Source organism: Triturus cristatus, chromosome 7 (assembly GCF_964204655.1).
Source record: "Triturus cristatus chromosome 7, aTriCri1.1, whole genome shotgun sequence".
Lineage (NCBI taxonomy): Eukaryota > Metazoa > Chordata > Amphibia > Caudata > Salamandridae > Triturus > Triturus cristatus.
In genome coordinates, this window is record NC_140590.1 from 1,740,639,229 (window position 1) to 1,740,655,095 (window position 15,867).

The 15,867-nt window shown below is 42.6% G+C and overlaps 1 protein-coding gene across 2 annotated transcripts in view; it reads left to right on the forward strand.

Annotated features, from left to right (window-relative positions):
- LOC146812969 (C-type lectin domain family 2 member B-like) overlaps positions 1 to 14,122 on the forward strand; it is a 75,782-nt gene extending 61,660 nt beyond the window's left edge. For both annotated transcript variants that reach the window (XM_085619996.1, XM_085619997.1), the window contains exon 5: positions 13,658 to 14,122. In XM_085619996.1, coding sequence (XP_085476122.1) covers positions 13,658 to 13,811 — 154 coding nt within the window. In that variant the 3' untranslated portion in view covers positions 13,812 to 14,122. The remainder of the gene's footprint in view (positions 1 to 13,657) is intronic.
- Positions 14,123 to 15,867: the final 1,745 nt, after the last annotated feature.

Here is a 15,867-nt window from a genome sequence, read left to right on the forward strand (position 1 = left end):
TTCACCTATTTGAAATTGTTGAGTTAGTGGGAATATCTTGACTTGAAATAATATATTTGTATGATATTATTGCTACTATCTTCCAACTATCTATAATACATGGTTTACTACATACTGTATACTATCTTTATCATCTCCTCCCTAGTCCACCTTTCCTATTTCTTCCTTTCCAGGTTTTATGAATACCTCAACTATTGTATCTTTTGATATCTGTATCATCCTTTTTATATTTAAAAATCTGAGAAGGTAACATTTCATAGTAATTTATTGTGTGGCCATAATTTGATTTGTTTATACTCCCTTTTTTATGTATTGTTTATAAACTGACATGTACTTCTCAATAAACATATACCAAAAAAAAAAAAAAAAAGAAATAAGGAGGTTGTTTAAATCAAATTAAAAACAATGTAAAAGTTTTTCTGTTGTCACGGCAGTTAATTCCGCCATGCATTCTATTGTACAGGACATCTGCAGGAGTGTCCATGAAGCAATTCTGGCCCAGACCCTTGCTGCTGGTAGTAGCAGTCTTCCTCGCAATATACCAAATAAGAGCACTCACTGATTCTTACAAAGTTCATTTTCCCACCACACTTTTAAAGAAATCTTAGGGGATATGTACTAGGATGTGGCGGAGCGTGTCGATAGCCTCCTTGGCTTACCGACACGCTCCGCCACTTTGGAAACACAAGGATGCACCATATTTACAAGAATGTGATGCAGCCTTGTGTTTCCCCCTGCGATGGCGCTAAGTTTAACAACTTAGCGCCAATGCAGGCACCCTTGCACCAGAGTGCAAGCATGTCTGTGTGCAGGGGAGTATTGGTTATGTGTAGGAAGGTGACCCTTCCTGCACATAAACAATCCTAAAATGCCATTTTGTAACATTAATTTGTGCTGCTTCATGTAGCACACATAAAAGTTACAAAATGGCTTTTTAAAGGTTTGTTCATGTACAGTAAGGGACACCTTCCTGTACATAAACAAACCATGGCATTTTGCTTTTTCAATTTGTGCTGCACAAGGCAGCACACATAGAAAAAGCAAAAATGAGGAGAAATAATGCGTTTCTCCTCATTTTGCCAACTTATGACCAGGATTTTCCTGGTCTTAATTTTGGCACTGCCTCCTATGTACGCCACCCTTGTACATAGGTGGCAGCATCAAATACAATGGGTGCTGCGGTGGAACGCCCACCACAACACCCACTGCGCGCCCCTTTCACGCTAACCATAGCTTGAAAGGGTGCTGTATGTACAAGGCAAAAACAACAGTTGATGGACCGAATGCAGAACAATCTCATACATTCACCCCAGTACAGAGATCTGGGCCTAAATCCATCGTTTTTTTGCTCACCATGCCGTTCCAGTTTGAACCCAGCCATATGCAAATCAGTCTAGACCCTGTGCCTCATGGGTACAGTCCAGCCCGAACTGCCAAGCCAGTTCCTCCCTGGACTGAACACAAGCATCCTAGGACCGGTTTCGGGGTTTCACCCCTCTTCAGTCAGGATAGCTTGATGCTTGTGGCATGGAGAGCACGGGACCCACGTCTGGGCATACCCTTCCCACTCAGGGTGACAAATGTAAAAACAACATTTGATGGACAGAATGCAGAACAATGTCATACATTCACCCCAGTGGCTCACTACGCCACTGGAGTCAAGCTATCCTGGCTGAAGAGGGGTGAAACCCCAAAACCGGTCCTAGGATGCTTGATTCCGGTCCAGGGAAGACCTGGCTTGGCAGTTCGGGCTGGACTGTTCCCATGAGGCACAGGGTCAGACTGATTTGCATATGGCCATGTCTGAACTGGGGTGGCGTGGTGAGCAAAATAATGATGGATTAAACCCAGATCTGTGACTGGAGTTGAATGTTTTGCCAATGTGCAACATTCTGTCTATCATCTTGTGTGTTTTGTATGTACAAGGCAGCTTTAAGCCACGTTAAGTGGGTTAACGCTGCCTTGTACATGTGGCGAAGCCCCTATCGCCAGATGTTGTGGTGGCGATAGGGGCTTGTACATATGCCCCCTTGTTTTTCGAAGGGTTCAGTTTCTATTTTGCTGGGGCCAGTGACTTCAGCAGATAAAACTGCTCTAAATATTACTGACGCTGTCAGTGCCATGATTGGAGATGTTTTATCTCTGCAGGAAGGTGGTGACAAATCCGACATACGACCCTCCTCTCTAGAGGTAGGCAAACATACAGAAAAATGTAACCACATGGCTCAATATATCCTTTTCAATGCTAATGATGACTCTGATGTCATTCTATGCACCCCAGGCACTGATAATTCTGATACTCAAGATCAGGCTGATTCCACTTGGTTTCTTTCCTCTCAATGCAAGTTAAAGAAAATTTCGAAGCCATCTTTGGAAAAAGTATACAATGCTTCCAATTCTTAAATATTGGAATTCGCCGGGGAACCAACATGGCTTGTTCACCCATTGTCAACAGATTGTTCCGCTTCCCCCATGTGAAGTGATATATTGAACACAGAATACAACACCGCTGGGTAAACCAATAAGACCAAACTGAAATCTGAATGCATTAGACCTCTCACTGGCAACAAGGAGCACACAACTGCTGTTGATCCAAAATGACTATCTAATTTCTCTAGTTATGACAAGGACCCTAAAAAGGAATTGACGGAGCATGGTCCTCCTGTCAGGACAAACCTTTGATGCAATAGGCGCAGTGACCAACATTTGAGAGATGGCGGAACAAGCCAGGGAAAATGGAACTCTCATTCATCCCAGAAACCCCTCGAACTGCATCCAATGAGTATCTGCTTTCTAGGCAATGCTAACTCTGCTATATCTCTGGAGTTCCATAAAGGTTTGAAGATTAAAATAGATCCCAAACTAATGGGATTAGCCTCTATAGAAATGGGACCCTAGGTTAATTCTTTCATCAAGGATATTTCTAGATACGTTAATACACTAAGTTCTATCGACAAAGCACCGCTGCAAAAGGTTTTTGAACCGTGTGTTTTTACCAGTACCGCCAGAAGAGGGTGCCGGTTGTCTGGTCGCTTTCACAGCAACAGGTCCCAGTATCCAGAAAATCCAGGTGACACAGAATAATATCACCAAAGTCCAACATCCTGCTCATAGATTGCTCAGTATCAGAGGTCGCTTTAGAGGGCAATCCAGAGACCCCAATGAGAATCATAGGCATACAACCAGTTCCCATTGCTCTGGGGGGACGATGCGTTTCAAAGTTTTATCATGGTTGGTCAAACCTAACCAGGCATACTTGGATATTACAAACCATCCGAGGTTAGAATTTTTCAACACACTGTATCACGATTCTCTTCCACACAAGATTGTTTTCACATGCCAATTACCTCCTCCTAGATCAAGAGATTTGGGAATTATTACTCAAACACAAAATCGGTCTGACTCCTAGGTTTTATAAGCAACATTTTTTGAGTAAAGGAAAAAGAACAAAAAATTACCTCCTTTCATAAATCTTTGGTTGTTCAATCACTTTGCAGACCCCCCAGGATATTGCGGCATGGATTAGCAAATTTAGCGGCACAATTATGGAAATTTAGAGGCATTTTTGTGGCACTTTATTCTACTCATAATCATTCATTTTCAGCCTGAAATCAATAGAAATTGTTTTAGCAGAGTATTCCACTTTGCAATAGGCATGTTTAAAGTGTCTGCAGCTCTGCAGAAGAACAGCTCCATGTCCTAACCTCGTGCCGATGAATGCACCCCTGTCTGGGCACCGCTGCCTCCCGGATCCGTGAGGCAGGACACCTCTTCCTCGGGCTCCTTAGGGCGCAGGATAATAGTGGCTGATCCAATTACCTTTTACATCTCTCTGTAATATCTTACCCTATACCCCCCTTTTTTCCAGCAAACCTAGAAAGAGAAAAAAGGCCTCTCTGGATTGTTTTTGTGCAGGAAGGTGCCACTTCCTGCACAAAAACAATCCTTCATGCAACACAGACACCCTTGCACCATGGTGCAGGGGTGCCTGTGATGGTTGCTAGGCAGCAATTTGTGCACCAGTGCAGGGGGAAAGACCTGCCTTTTCACATTGGCGTATGGCAACAAGAAGACTTGCTGTGCTGCCCTGTGCCAATTCCCTATAAATAAGACCCTGCGTTCTCAAATCTATTCTTCTCCAGGTTTAAGCTTATTTGTTTATAACATAGCTCTTCCCCCTGGAATCAGTGAAAACCTGTAATGATTTTGAGTTGTGTAACTGAAGTGACCCTCTCGAAATACTACAAATACTGCAATGTTTACCATTATTTATGACTTGTGTTTAGACACAGAAATTTGGTAGCATTCTGAAAATTGCAGGTTATATGACATTGCTTCTCCCCTAGTTCGTAATCCTAAATAAATGCATTGAATCTAAATATCTTTTTTTATTAATAATACCCTTTATAACTTGTGGCGCAGACTACAAAAATGTTGAAAAAGAAAACAGTGTTTTTGTTAGAATACTTTTCTCATTTAATTGCAAGGGTACGTGGAATACCAATGTGTGTACGGTTTAAAATTATGCCTACAGACGCAAGTGTCTCAGCGATTGATCGTGACGTATAATGTCCTTTCCTATAGATGTGCGTTAACAGAAAAAAGAAAATCTAATTTCTGGAGGAAATGCTAAATCGAGGAGTGAATCCCCTGGAGGCTCCCCTCGCTATTTTGAAGGAATGTGAGAGGAGCTTCCTGAACTGGATGTAGTATCCACATATTGGATTTTTCTTTTACCATCTAAGTCTAAACCGTGCCATTAAGAGATGCTGGAGCATTTGTTTTTCTAAACAAAATAACAAAGATAAGTATTATGTCACAGCCACCTGCTCAGCATGAAAGCAAGACCGGTTTCGGTATAAGGAGAATTAAACTTTAATGGAATATTTAACGTTAACTGTCAGTTCCATAAAAGAAGTACATTTTCTACAGTATGAAAAGACAATAATAGTGAATGGAGCCTGCAAACATTGAGAAACTATGCAGTCACGTCTTCTTTCAAAATGTGCATCAAGAGCAGGATACAAGTCCTTCTACATTTTGACCTAACAGGGAATAAAATAGCAAAGGTATACATGAAGAAACAGTAGGAAAATGCTGAGAATGGGTGATGTGTGTAAAATATCTGTTTGAAATACTTTTGCACTTATTCTATCCACATTCCCATAGGTTTAAAAAAGACAGACCTCGCAATAAGCAGCAGGTTTATAAAGAAGGAAAACATTGTTTATCCGCGGTTATTTGGTTCTTTTAAAAGTGAAAGGTGTATTGTGACAAACATTTCGTCCGGTTCGAATGGCTGCTTTGCTGCTGGCTGATTGTTACCTGCTTACTGGAGGAGCGTTTTCTGAAGCCTCCAGCCACTCTCACGTCACTGCAAACCCTGCACAGCCCCAGCCCATCACTGTTGTATTTATACATCCTCAACATCTTCCAAATTTCGCGGGCAGTTCTGTAAAAATCGCGGCATTTTTACAAAACTGCCGATTTCGCGATTTTTTTTTTTTTTTTTTGCAAATCGCAAAATCCTGGAGGGTCTGACTTTGTCCTTTACAGGCATTTCAAGATGGAAGCTGTTTTCCATGATTACAATTCTTTTCAGTTCATGGACTGGATGGTTTGTTTGGACTTGAAACGCACCTACCTTTTGGTCCCAATTTTCCCTCCAAAGCAAAAGTATCTCCAGTTACAATTTAGGAGAGTCTTTTTACAAATTCATCACCCATCCCTTTGGACTTTCATCTGCGCCTTGGTATTTCATTAAGCTTCTCAAACCAGTAATCACACATCTCCGATTACGAGGCATCCATCTTCTTGTTTATCTGGACAGCATTTGTGTAATGTCACAGAACAAAGATACTCTCTTCTCTCATCTACAATACAAGATTATCCTTTTCAGGACTTTGCGTTTGGTCATTAACCAAGACAAATCTCTTTTCTTATCTGTTCAGTCTCTGGAGTTTCGAGGTTTTTGTTAATGAATTCTGTGTCTGCTACTCTTTAGCTTCCATCAGAAAAAATCAAGTTAATAATTAAAGGAATTATCTTGGCTCTTACACTCTCCTTCCATGTTCCAAACTTACTTAGTTTGAATACTAGGCCTCTTGTCTTTGTCCTTTCAGTATATCTTTTCTTTTTAGCTCTCTATCTTATTGAGGGGCCATGGTGTCTAAAGATTTTTCTTCAGAAGCTTCTTTGGAAGATATCCTGAGGGCAGCCGACTGATCTTCCAATTCGAAGTTGTTGTTTTTTTTTACTGCAAACCACTTACACATGCTTCTTTTGTAGTGGTTGATTAGCTTAGAAATAAGCATATTATGAGCCCCCAATCTTGACATAAAATGAATTTTACAAGTAAACATGTAGGAAAGTCCTAATTTTGTTATAGACACGGAGGCGAGTATTATCCCACTACTATGAATATGATTTTTTCTTTTTCACCCATCCATATTATGATTATTACCACATATTTCTTATTGCAGTTCCTCAATCAGCGGTTGCCCAACCAAATTGATGATATGGATTGACTGAAACAGATGTTAGCAGTTTTTCTTCTGTTTGTTTGTATCTTCTTCATCATCTTTCTTTTGGTGGCTCGCTGACCTGCCTTACGCAACAAGAAAGAGGAGAGAATGTGGCTTGGGCGGTCGACCTCAGAGCTGGGGAACCAGGTTTGAATCTCGGCAGGGACGCTCAACATTCTCTGATTCTGGGCAAATCACTTTAATCTCCCCGTGCCTGAGAAAAATGAATGTGTCCATCTGTAACGGAACTGGTGCTCATGTAAAGCACTCTGATACCTTCAGGTCTAGTTTGGCCTGTATAAAACTCCACAAAAATAAAAAAGAGGAAGGACAACGAATGAAGGGACTATTTATTCAGACAGTAATGTAACACCTGCGTAGACTCCATCTGTAGTCCTTCACATAAGCCTGATGGGATGTGTAGTTTTCTTTTCTGTTTCTTAACCATTTAATTGACTCCCTGCTAGTGAATTAAACGCAAGAAAGATGTAATGTCCTGCAGGGACATGGAAACACGGACATACTGGGTGATATGGAGCTCCTTTATTCACGACCCACCCAGTACCCCAGGTATCGGCTAACTGCCATTCCTGGTCCCCGGCTCCTCCCTTTCCCCCGCCCTCGTTCTCCCTCAGCAGGGTCCTAGTGCCCCTTACATCATTACATCACTCTCCTCCTTGTCTTTAGTAAAATTAGGACTTTAGAACATGTGTATTTGGAAAATCCTCGTTCATACCCATCCAATCCACTGTCTTGCAAACACATGGCCAGTTTGGCTAGAGGTAAAAAAGAATCCTGGTGAATGAGCAGTTGGGTGGTATCTGCAAACGTCCTAGACGAGAATCCATGAAATCAAATGAGTGAGGTAAGAGGGCTTGCATATGAGTTGAAAAGGGTTAGGCTTACTGGAGAGCTCTAAGGACCCATGTGCCACAGGCAACAGGGAAAACTCGAAGAGTGGCAAATTAAGGCTTTTGAAAAATTAGCTAGATAAGAGATGATCCAGGCCAATGCTTGTCTGGTGACCACAATCTGAGAAAGCTGAGACAAGAGTATGGTGGAATACCATGTTAACTGCCACTGATAACTCTAAGAGGGTCAAAGCAGCAGAGCCTTCCTGGTCCCAGTGAGATAAAGATAGTTCAGAATGGACAATAATGCAGACTCAGAGCTGTGCAAGGTATGGAAACTGGGCCCGGCAAAATGTGAATTACGCTGCTACCTGGTGTAATTTGGAGTTTTTCGCGTTGTGCTTGTGCATGGAAATTTCAGGCATTAAGCCATTATAGTTCTGATGGGTTGTCAAGGCAAGATTAGTGTATTCTGATTCTTGGAGGAAAAAATTCCAATTCAAAGCAAGTTGATTTAAACGTGAGCTAGTCCTTTATTTGCACTCATACATAGGGGTGGGTATGAGAAAAAACCAAGGGGTGGCACAGCCAACACGTGTTTCGCCCCCTACATGGCCTATAGGCCTGGGGCTTCTTCAGGGCGGGTATTACTGAAAATGGACGTTTCCACGATGTGTTCTGTGTTCTGTTTCATGAACTGAATGAAACAGAACACTCGTACCGGGCATTAGCCAAGATTTGAGAATCCGACTATATCTTTCTAGCACATCGTGGAAACGTCCATTTTCAGTAATACCCGCCCTGAAGAAGCCCCAGGCCTATAGGCCATGTAGGGGGCGAAACACGTGTTGGCTGTGCCACCCCTTGGTTTTTTCTCATACCCACCCCTATGTATGAGTGCAAATAAAGGACTAGCTCACGTTTAAATCAACTTGCTTTGAATTGGAATTTTTTCCTCCAAGAATCAGAATACACTAATCTTGCCTTGACAACCCATCAGAACTTTTGCTAAAACTAGGGGGATAGGGGTTTCCCCCTGTCATTGGGCAAGAACCAGTACCTCTCGACTAACGCTTATTACCTGGCGAGTAAGGGATAGGGGCCTTTCTCCCCTCTTCCGAAGAAAAACATTAAGCCATTATAGCACTTTGAGTAATTATGCGCTGTTTGCCATAAAAATGTAGAGTTCATGCATGGCAATATTCGAGTTCGGCTGGCTGCTGTTCGTGGTGCTTTCAAGTTTTTTTCCTCCTCTTTAGCGTGAAAAACATCCTTGTGTAAAAAATAAAATGATGCAAGTAGGAATTTGGTGCTAAAATATAGAGTGAAATGCGGATTTGCATTTCACATAATTTAACAGAAATTTCGCATAATTACACAAAAGAAAATTATGAACATTTTCCACAATCCTAATGATAACCAGACTGATATAAACCAAGTTAACATCATGTTCCAGAAATGAGGATAGTTGAATGGTAATTTCGTTGTTCAAAATGTTGATTGGTAATGGGAGGATTGGATTGGCAGACCAATTGCCTAATATGGCTTGGTCATCCAAATGTTTTTCAACAAATGGACTACTTGAACCCATTTCCATGCAAGAGGAGGAAGACTGAGGTTGCAGGACTCCTATAGGATGGGACAGAGGTTAATGTTCATCCTTTTGTCAAGTATACAACAGTGGGTGGGGAAGCACCAGTGCTTAATTTGAGCAGGGGCTTTCCGGTGCTCAGCACCGGCACTTAATTTGTTTCTGGTGCTCGGCACCGGCACCTAATTGTCAACACCATACTTAGAACAGTCCACCACATGGTGGCGCGGCTCATCAATTTAGAGATGAGCAGAACAACTGTAGTTTAGGAATACAATATACTTTAAAATTGCCAATACCTGCCTCCCCAGCCATTCCTTTAGCTCTGGGGACCTGGAATAATCTGAACTGTCGCATTTACATGCGAGAGAGATGGTTAATATCTGTTTTGGCAGCGATGAGAAGGACAATGGGTGGTGCAAGCTGCAGTGGCCTCCTGGTCACAGCCCTGGCAGTTAATATTTTACAAATTAAGCACTGTGTCAGCAGCAAGAGTCTTAACCAAATGTCATTCCTCTTTCTTTCTGTGCTACGGATTTTATGCCTGACTCACAGCATCTCTGGTATACGTTGCTAGCAGCTACACCTTTCCACTGCAGAGCATGCAAGCACACTTTCCAGTCACCTCCTCTTCATCCTGTGTGTAATTACAATAGCTTGACACCCCTGAAGCATTATCTTCTCAATGGAGAGCTGGGGCAGCAGTGAGCCGTGCTGGGCATGGCGACTTCACTATGGAATAGGTGATACCAACACTCATCCCTATCAAGCATTGACTACAAAACCTCAGAAATCAGGTGGCAGAACTGTAGGATGGTCATAGGTTTAGAGAGCCAGTCGAAGTGGACACTGACCTAAGTGAGTCAATAGAGAAAGATCTGTCGATTTCGGTTTGAGGCTTGGAAGGGCTGGAGATGGCTGGCACCCTTACACTGCAAGGGCTGGACTACTGTTTGCACATGTCAGAGTGGCAGGTCCAAAAATTAGAGACATTAAGGTTCCCTTTGGCATATCCTGGCCTGTTCTTAAGTGCAGTGCTGGCTCGCTGTATGCATGGCAGCCCAGCTCTCTCTCCAGTGCATCTGTATATAAGGGATTGCAGACTGCCAGCCGCCCCATCAGCGCCGGGGATGCTTGTCTTCACCTTGGAGATGCCCAGTAGGGACCATCTCACAGGGAAAGCCAAGATGGGTTCCCCAGCGGTATACAGCGCCGGGACGCCCCGTTGCTGGGGCAGCTGGGTGCTTTACAAGTATACAACATTTACATTTACATTTTACATTTTTCCCTGCCACACCTGCCCTCATCCACTGCTTTCCCAGCATCATCTGTGTGGATTTGTCTTGGCGCCTCACCAGAGCCCATTTCCCTTTTAGGTCTCGGCTGCAGACAGGCAGACCTGTTTGCAGTACATAACATACATTTAGAGTGGGCTTTGGATCAGCCCCTTGCTCCTGATTGGATGGCTTTGTCTTTCCCTGAAGCCTGGTCTTGAGTCTTCTGTGTTTGCCATGCCCATGAACATTTCTTTGGTCTCATAGTACTCTGATTCGATCAGTTAGATTACCTCTCATACGTGCACATGTGAAGCCCCAAAAATTGGATACACGGAGAATGTTACGGGGGGAGGGGGGGGGGCTTTCTTGTATCTGAATGGGAGCAAAACCGGGCCTTATCTTATTGCCTACAGGGGTTTGGGCCTCTAAATCCTTTGAGCGGACTCCTACCATTACCTTATCGGGGAGCGCCTTTCCCTGCCCAGATACGCAATCCTTGCATCTCGCCATCATAGCGAATTGGAATCATTTAACCCACATTAATTGAGAATAGCAATAAAGTCGTGGATGCTCCTGAAATCTGTCACTCCTGACCTAAAATCCTGCTGATTTGTGTACTCTGCCTGCAAAGCTATCGCTCAGTCTCTTCGCATTCTTCCTCTAAGGGATGCTGCTACGCTCTGCTGTGCCAAGTCTGCAGCAGACCCCAAGCCTCACACACACCTCCTAAGCTCAACAATTATGGATGAAATCGCACCCAACGTCTTTTGCCCATCCATGCACTTGACCAGTTGAAGAGAAATTTGAGGCCTCGACATGAGGTGGGAAAGCAAATTAGAAAGGCCACAATACAACACATTCATATGAATAGCTGTGCCACTGAACATGCCCTTATTTCTCAGTCTTTGATATTTGATTTTTTTTATTTGTTTCTCTGGTCATGGATTGAGCAGCAGTTTGATCGCTTCCTTGGTCCAGTAATTTCTTTCTCATCACTCAATGTGTAAAGTGACCTGAAAATGGTTCACTGTTTTAGGGCCTGGTATATAGTTTGGGCTGATACTGTACCATGAGGTGGCAGCCCTGCAGCAGAAAGGCATGGTGGAGTTATTACCAAGGCAGGAAACTGGGCAGGCATGCTACCCTCAGTACTTCCTGGTATCAAGAAGTGGAGCAGTCTTTGTCCCGTCCTGCACCTTAGTGTCTCAACTTTTACCTTTACAAGGAAGAGTTCAAGATGCTGTCCATGGCTCGGGTCCATTCTAGGGCTGGAAGCAGAAGACTGGATGGTGTCTTCCGACTTAGAAGATGCATATTTTCACATACCGATTCTGCAGTTGCACCGATGGTACCTGCATTCGTGGAAGGGTTCACTCAATACCAGTTCCTGTACCTCCCGTTCGGACTCACACAGGCACCCCAAAATAAAGGGGGTGGTTTGGTGGAACTCAACTTGCATCAATGAAGGTTTTATTCTTCCATTTAAGTCTGTAGAATGGGTTGATCTGCTACTCATCACCTGCCCTGGCCGAGCCCTTAGCAACTCCGAAGCTGCCTTTGCCATGAAGTAATTGTTGATTATATGGAAAGGTCACTTTTTTGTCTTTTCACTCCCTAATGTTTTGACTGACGCTGCTGTTGTATGGACTTTTTGAACACTGGGGCATTGCCGTCCAGCACCCTGTGTATGTGCTCTGCTCCCTAAAACATATAGAATTGGCTTATCCTTGACTGGCATATTTAATTTACCTGCAAGTCAATAATATATGGTAGTCTGCATACCCAGGGCACGTGAGGTCAATATCACCCATGGATTGCAGCACTTACTGTTATACCACTAAAGTTACAAGTGAAGATGAGACTATAGACCTGCCACTGCAGCCTAGCTGTGAAGTTTTTCAGATCACAAAATAAACCTGGAAAAAAAACTTTCTGCCAAGCCTAAACCTTCCTTTTTAATACCAGTAAGTCACCCCTAAGGTAGGATGTAAGCGCCGATAGGGCAGGGCAGGATAGGGTCCGCCACCCATAGTCAAGTAACAGGCATAAAAGTGCACCCCTGGCTACTTTCCTCAGAACACCTAAGGACCTGAGGAAGACAGAAGAGCAACTGAATCTCCTGAACCCCGACTTTAGAAAGAGGATTGCACCTGCTGTAACCTGTGGAGTGAAACCTCAAGGGCTGGACCTGTTCCCAAATGAACCCATGACAGAAGAGTAATCTCAATATCTAAGTGGCTAGCCTTCTATTAAGCTCCAGGAACTCAAAAGCTGCAGGAAGCTGAGCCTAGCTGACCAGTTCCAACTGGATTTGCCATGGGCCCTGCTAGTGTCTTCTGGGAGAGTGAGTCCTAACCCCTAAGTGGTGCCCAAAATGTCCTGGACCCTTGGCTGGTGTTCGGATGTACTCCTCCACCCCCAAAGAACTGGACCCTAAGTACATGGTTCCAACTTTTCTTTAAAACGAACCAGTCTCATATCGAGAAGCAATTGAAACCTCAACCACCATCGACAAATCGCCAGTCGGATTCCTCTAGCCGGACATCCTATGCAGAGTTCCTCGTATTGACAACAACCCTCCCTAGCCTTCTTGCAAATGGACTACACCAAGGCCAATATGGAAATTGTATTAGAAGGCCACAAGACCTGCCTGGATGCAGACTTCAGACTTCGCCCCATGGAGCTCTTCACATCAACAACAACTGCCCTGTGCTTGCCACCAATGCAAAATTCTGACCGGGTACTAAGATTTCCTAAGAAAGTCAGAAGGTGAACTTTCTACCAGACATAACCTGGTCCATGTATCCGACCCATGATTCATCGTGGTCAGCCTTACTTTTTGACTCTGACCTAATGTAGTGTGACCACATACCCACGGTTGGTGCTCTGAACGTTTTGGAGCTAGAAACCTCTAAAGCTTTGATAAATCATGCCTCCAGTTCCCTACTCCTGATGTTTCTCATTTTGGGATATATTTGCTCATTACATTTTACTCTTTTTTTTATAAATTAGAGTGGGAGTTTTATTGTGTTGTGTCTTCTACTTTGTAACTGTTTTGGTTCTGATAAATATTTCACTTTATTTCTCCCAATTTAAGCCTGTCACTTCTGTGCTACAATTACCAATGGTTGGCTCAGGTGTAAATTATTAAGACCTAACTGGACCTAATGATGATTAGATCCATTATTACTTGAAGAGGACTACCTTCCACTTCAAATAATCACTGTCTCACATCAATCAAAACAAGTCACCAAACATTACTACCAGACCCCTACTTCATCATCCCATGTTACCCCCTCATGACGAGGGAAGTGTTCATATGAAGATTTTTCTGCATGACCATGTTTATGTATTTGTATGTTGCGGGAATGTTAAATGGAGCCTTTAATTAATATCTGTTTCTTTTTCCTACAGGTTTAAAATAGGAGGAGGTTCCAAGTGTGCCTACCTCAACACTGAAGAAGCTAGCAGTGCCAGGTGCAGTTCCAGCAGACACTGGATTTGTACCAAAGAGACACTTATTCATTTGAGCACCTATCTGCAGTTACTTTGCCACCTACGTTTGTAATTGTGTGATCTATCCTAAGGAAACGGCATAACATCCTTCTATGCTGAAGCTCGTATCTTCAGGAGCATCGCCCACAGCAGTTACACTGCACTGATGAGACCCAATAAGGTCGAAATATGTGCGCTCTATGTACTTCGAAATGTATGTATGTTAGCCAGAATGCTAAATGTTCTGCCCTCACTGACTGCTGTTGTTATTCCTCATGTTGATGATGCCTCTGGGGAGGGGGCAGAGGGAGAGTAAATCTGATGCCTCTTTTATGTAATGATATATTGATGCAGGTCATATTAAATGCATTTTTTTTATCTATTCTTCACAGTCTTCTCTATAAACAACTCAAGCAAGTGTTTAAAGTGAGCACCCCAGTAATGGAGGCTCAGGCAGGTAAAGGGTCTTCCCACAAGAGCACTTCACACTGTGGGGAGCATTACTAAAACAACCATGAGCATTTGCCTTCACTAGGGAAGCTTTCTTGAGAGGCTGCAGCAGTGGTGGCTGGGATGACTCGCGGGGGAGGGGTGAGAGGATGGGGAGGGTTGCTTTGGGGGGATTGCACAGTGGGAAATATATATACATACACTTACCGTGCCGCCGGGTCCCGCGTCTCTGCTCCTGCTCACCTCGTGCAACAGGAAGAACAGCCAGGTTCTCCTGACCAATCACAACGCTACAGTGCAGCAATGCGATTGGTTTTGAGCATCCTTGTGCGACGCTCAACCAGGGAATGGGGACCTGGGCATATTCCAAGTCAGAACAACAATTTCACTTTGGAATGTTTTAGTGGGCACACTATCATTCGTTCATATCACTTCCACACAAAATCGCACAGTTTTCCACAGTAAGTATTGCAAAATCACCAAAGCTAAATACAAATGTTTTATTAAATGAATCCCAAGTTCATTAGTGAATATAAATCCTTCTGTTACAGAAGTACATTAAAGGCATTAAAAACCAAAAAACAATTGTTATAACATAAGTCAATAATCACATCTCACAAGTTGCATATACAAGATAATGCTCCTAAATTTTAAAATGGGAGATTAAACTAGACATAAGGAGAGATTTTTTTTTTCATTAGGCGTACTAATCAAACAGTAATGTCATGGTCAACACATTATTATATACAGTACATATCTTGGTGACCAAACCATTTCGATTTAGTGCTTTAAAGTGCAGTGTGACGCATTTTGGTGGTATCACTATTCCAACCACCTTCTTCAGGCAAAAATACTTGATGTCTCCCAACACTTCATCTATAAAAACATCATACAGAACAATTACAAAGGATTCATATTTAACAAGCATAACATTTACATTAGATTCTTTCTCTTATGATTATACATCATTTAGTCATGCCAAAAATATTTTTTTTATTTAATTAAAACGGTCCATATATCTAAATGCATCTGTATGTTCCTTTTTATATATTTTAGTTCACACTCAAACTTTGGTGATTGTGAAGTCTTTTTGCAACATTCTTACGACCAAACGCTTCCATATTAAAATGGTGGTGACATTAAATTAAAACTCACATTCATACTCCTCCAGAATTGAAATGGTTAATAATCATGCCTAATGCTGCAACAGTAGCTATAGGAAATAATCCACCAGAAATGGTAATGAAACGATCAAATGTTCTGAGGGGATCTTGCTCCTCCACAATATTATGCCAATCCGCATATAGGTCCCATAGTTCTTAATTTGTCAATATGGGCCTAAAGATAAATATGGGCAAGTGACAGCACACTTAAAATGTCATCTATTATACTAGTACTTTCCAAATGAGGTACTATCAAAGCGTACGATACAAATAGACTAGTCTGTGGTTGTGGCAACAAAACAGTCTTCAAGATGTGGGATTTCCTTGTCACACCCACTACGTTTTGCAATTACAAACAAGCGCCTGTTGATAGAAAATCCTACGTGAGCTAATATCATTTTGAACCATATATAAAAAAGACTGTAAACTCAAAGTTCTCATTTCCAGGCAAATACAATTATCACTGTTATTTTCTTTGTTTATTTAAATACATTGTCATTTTGGGGTACTCCTTAA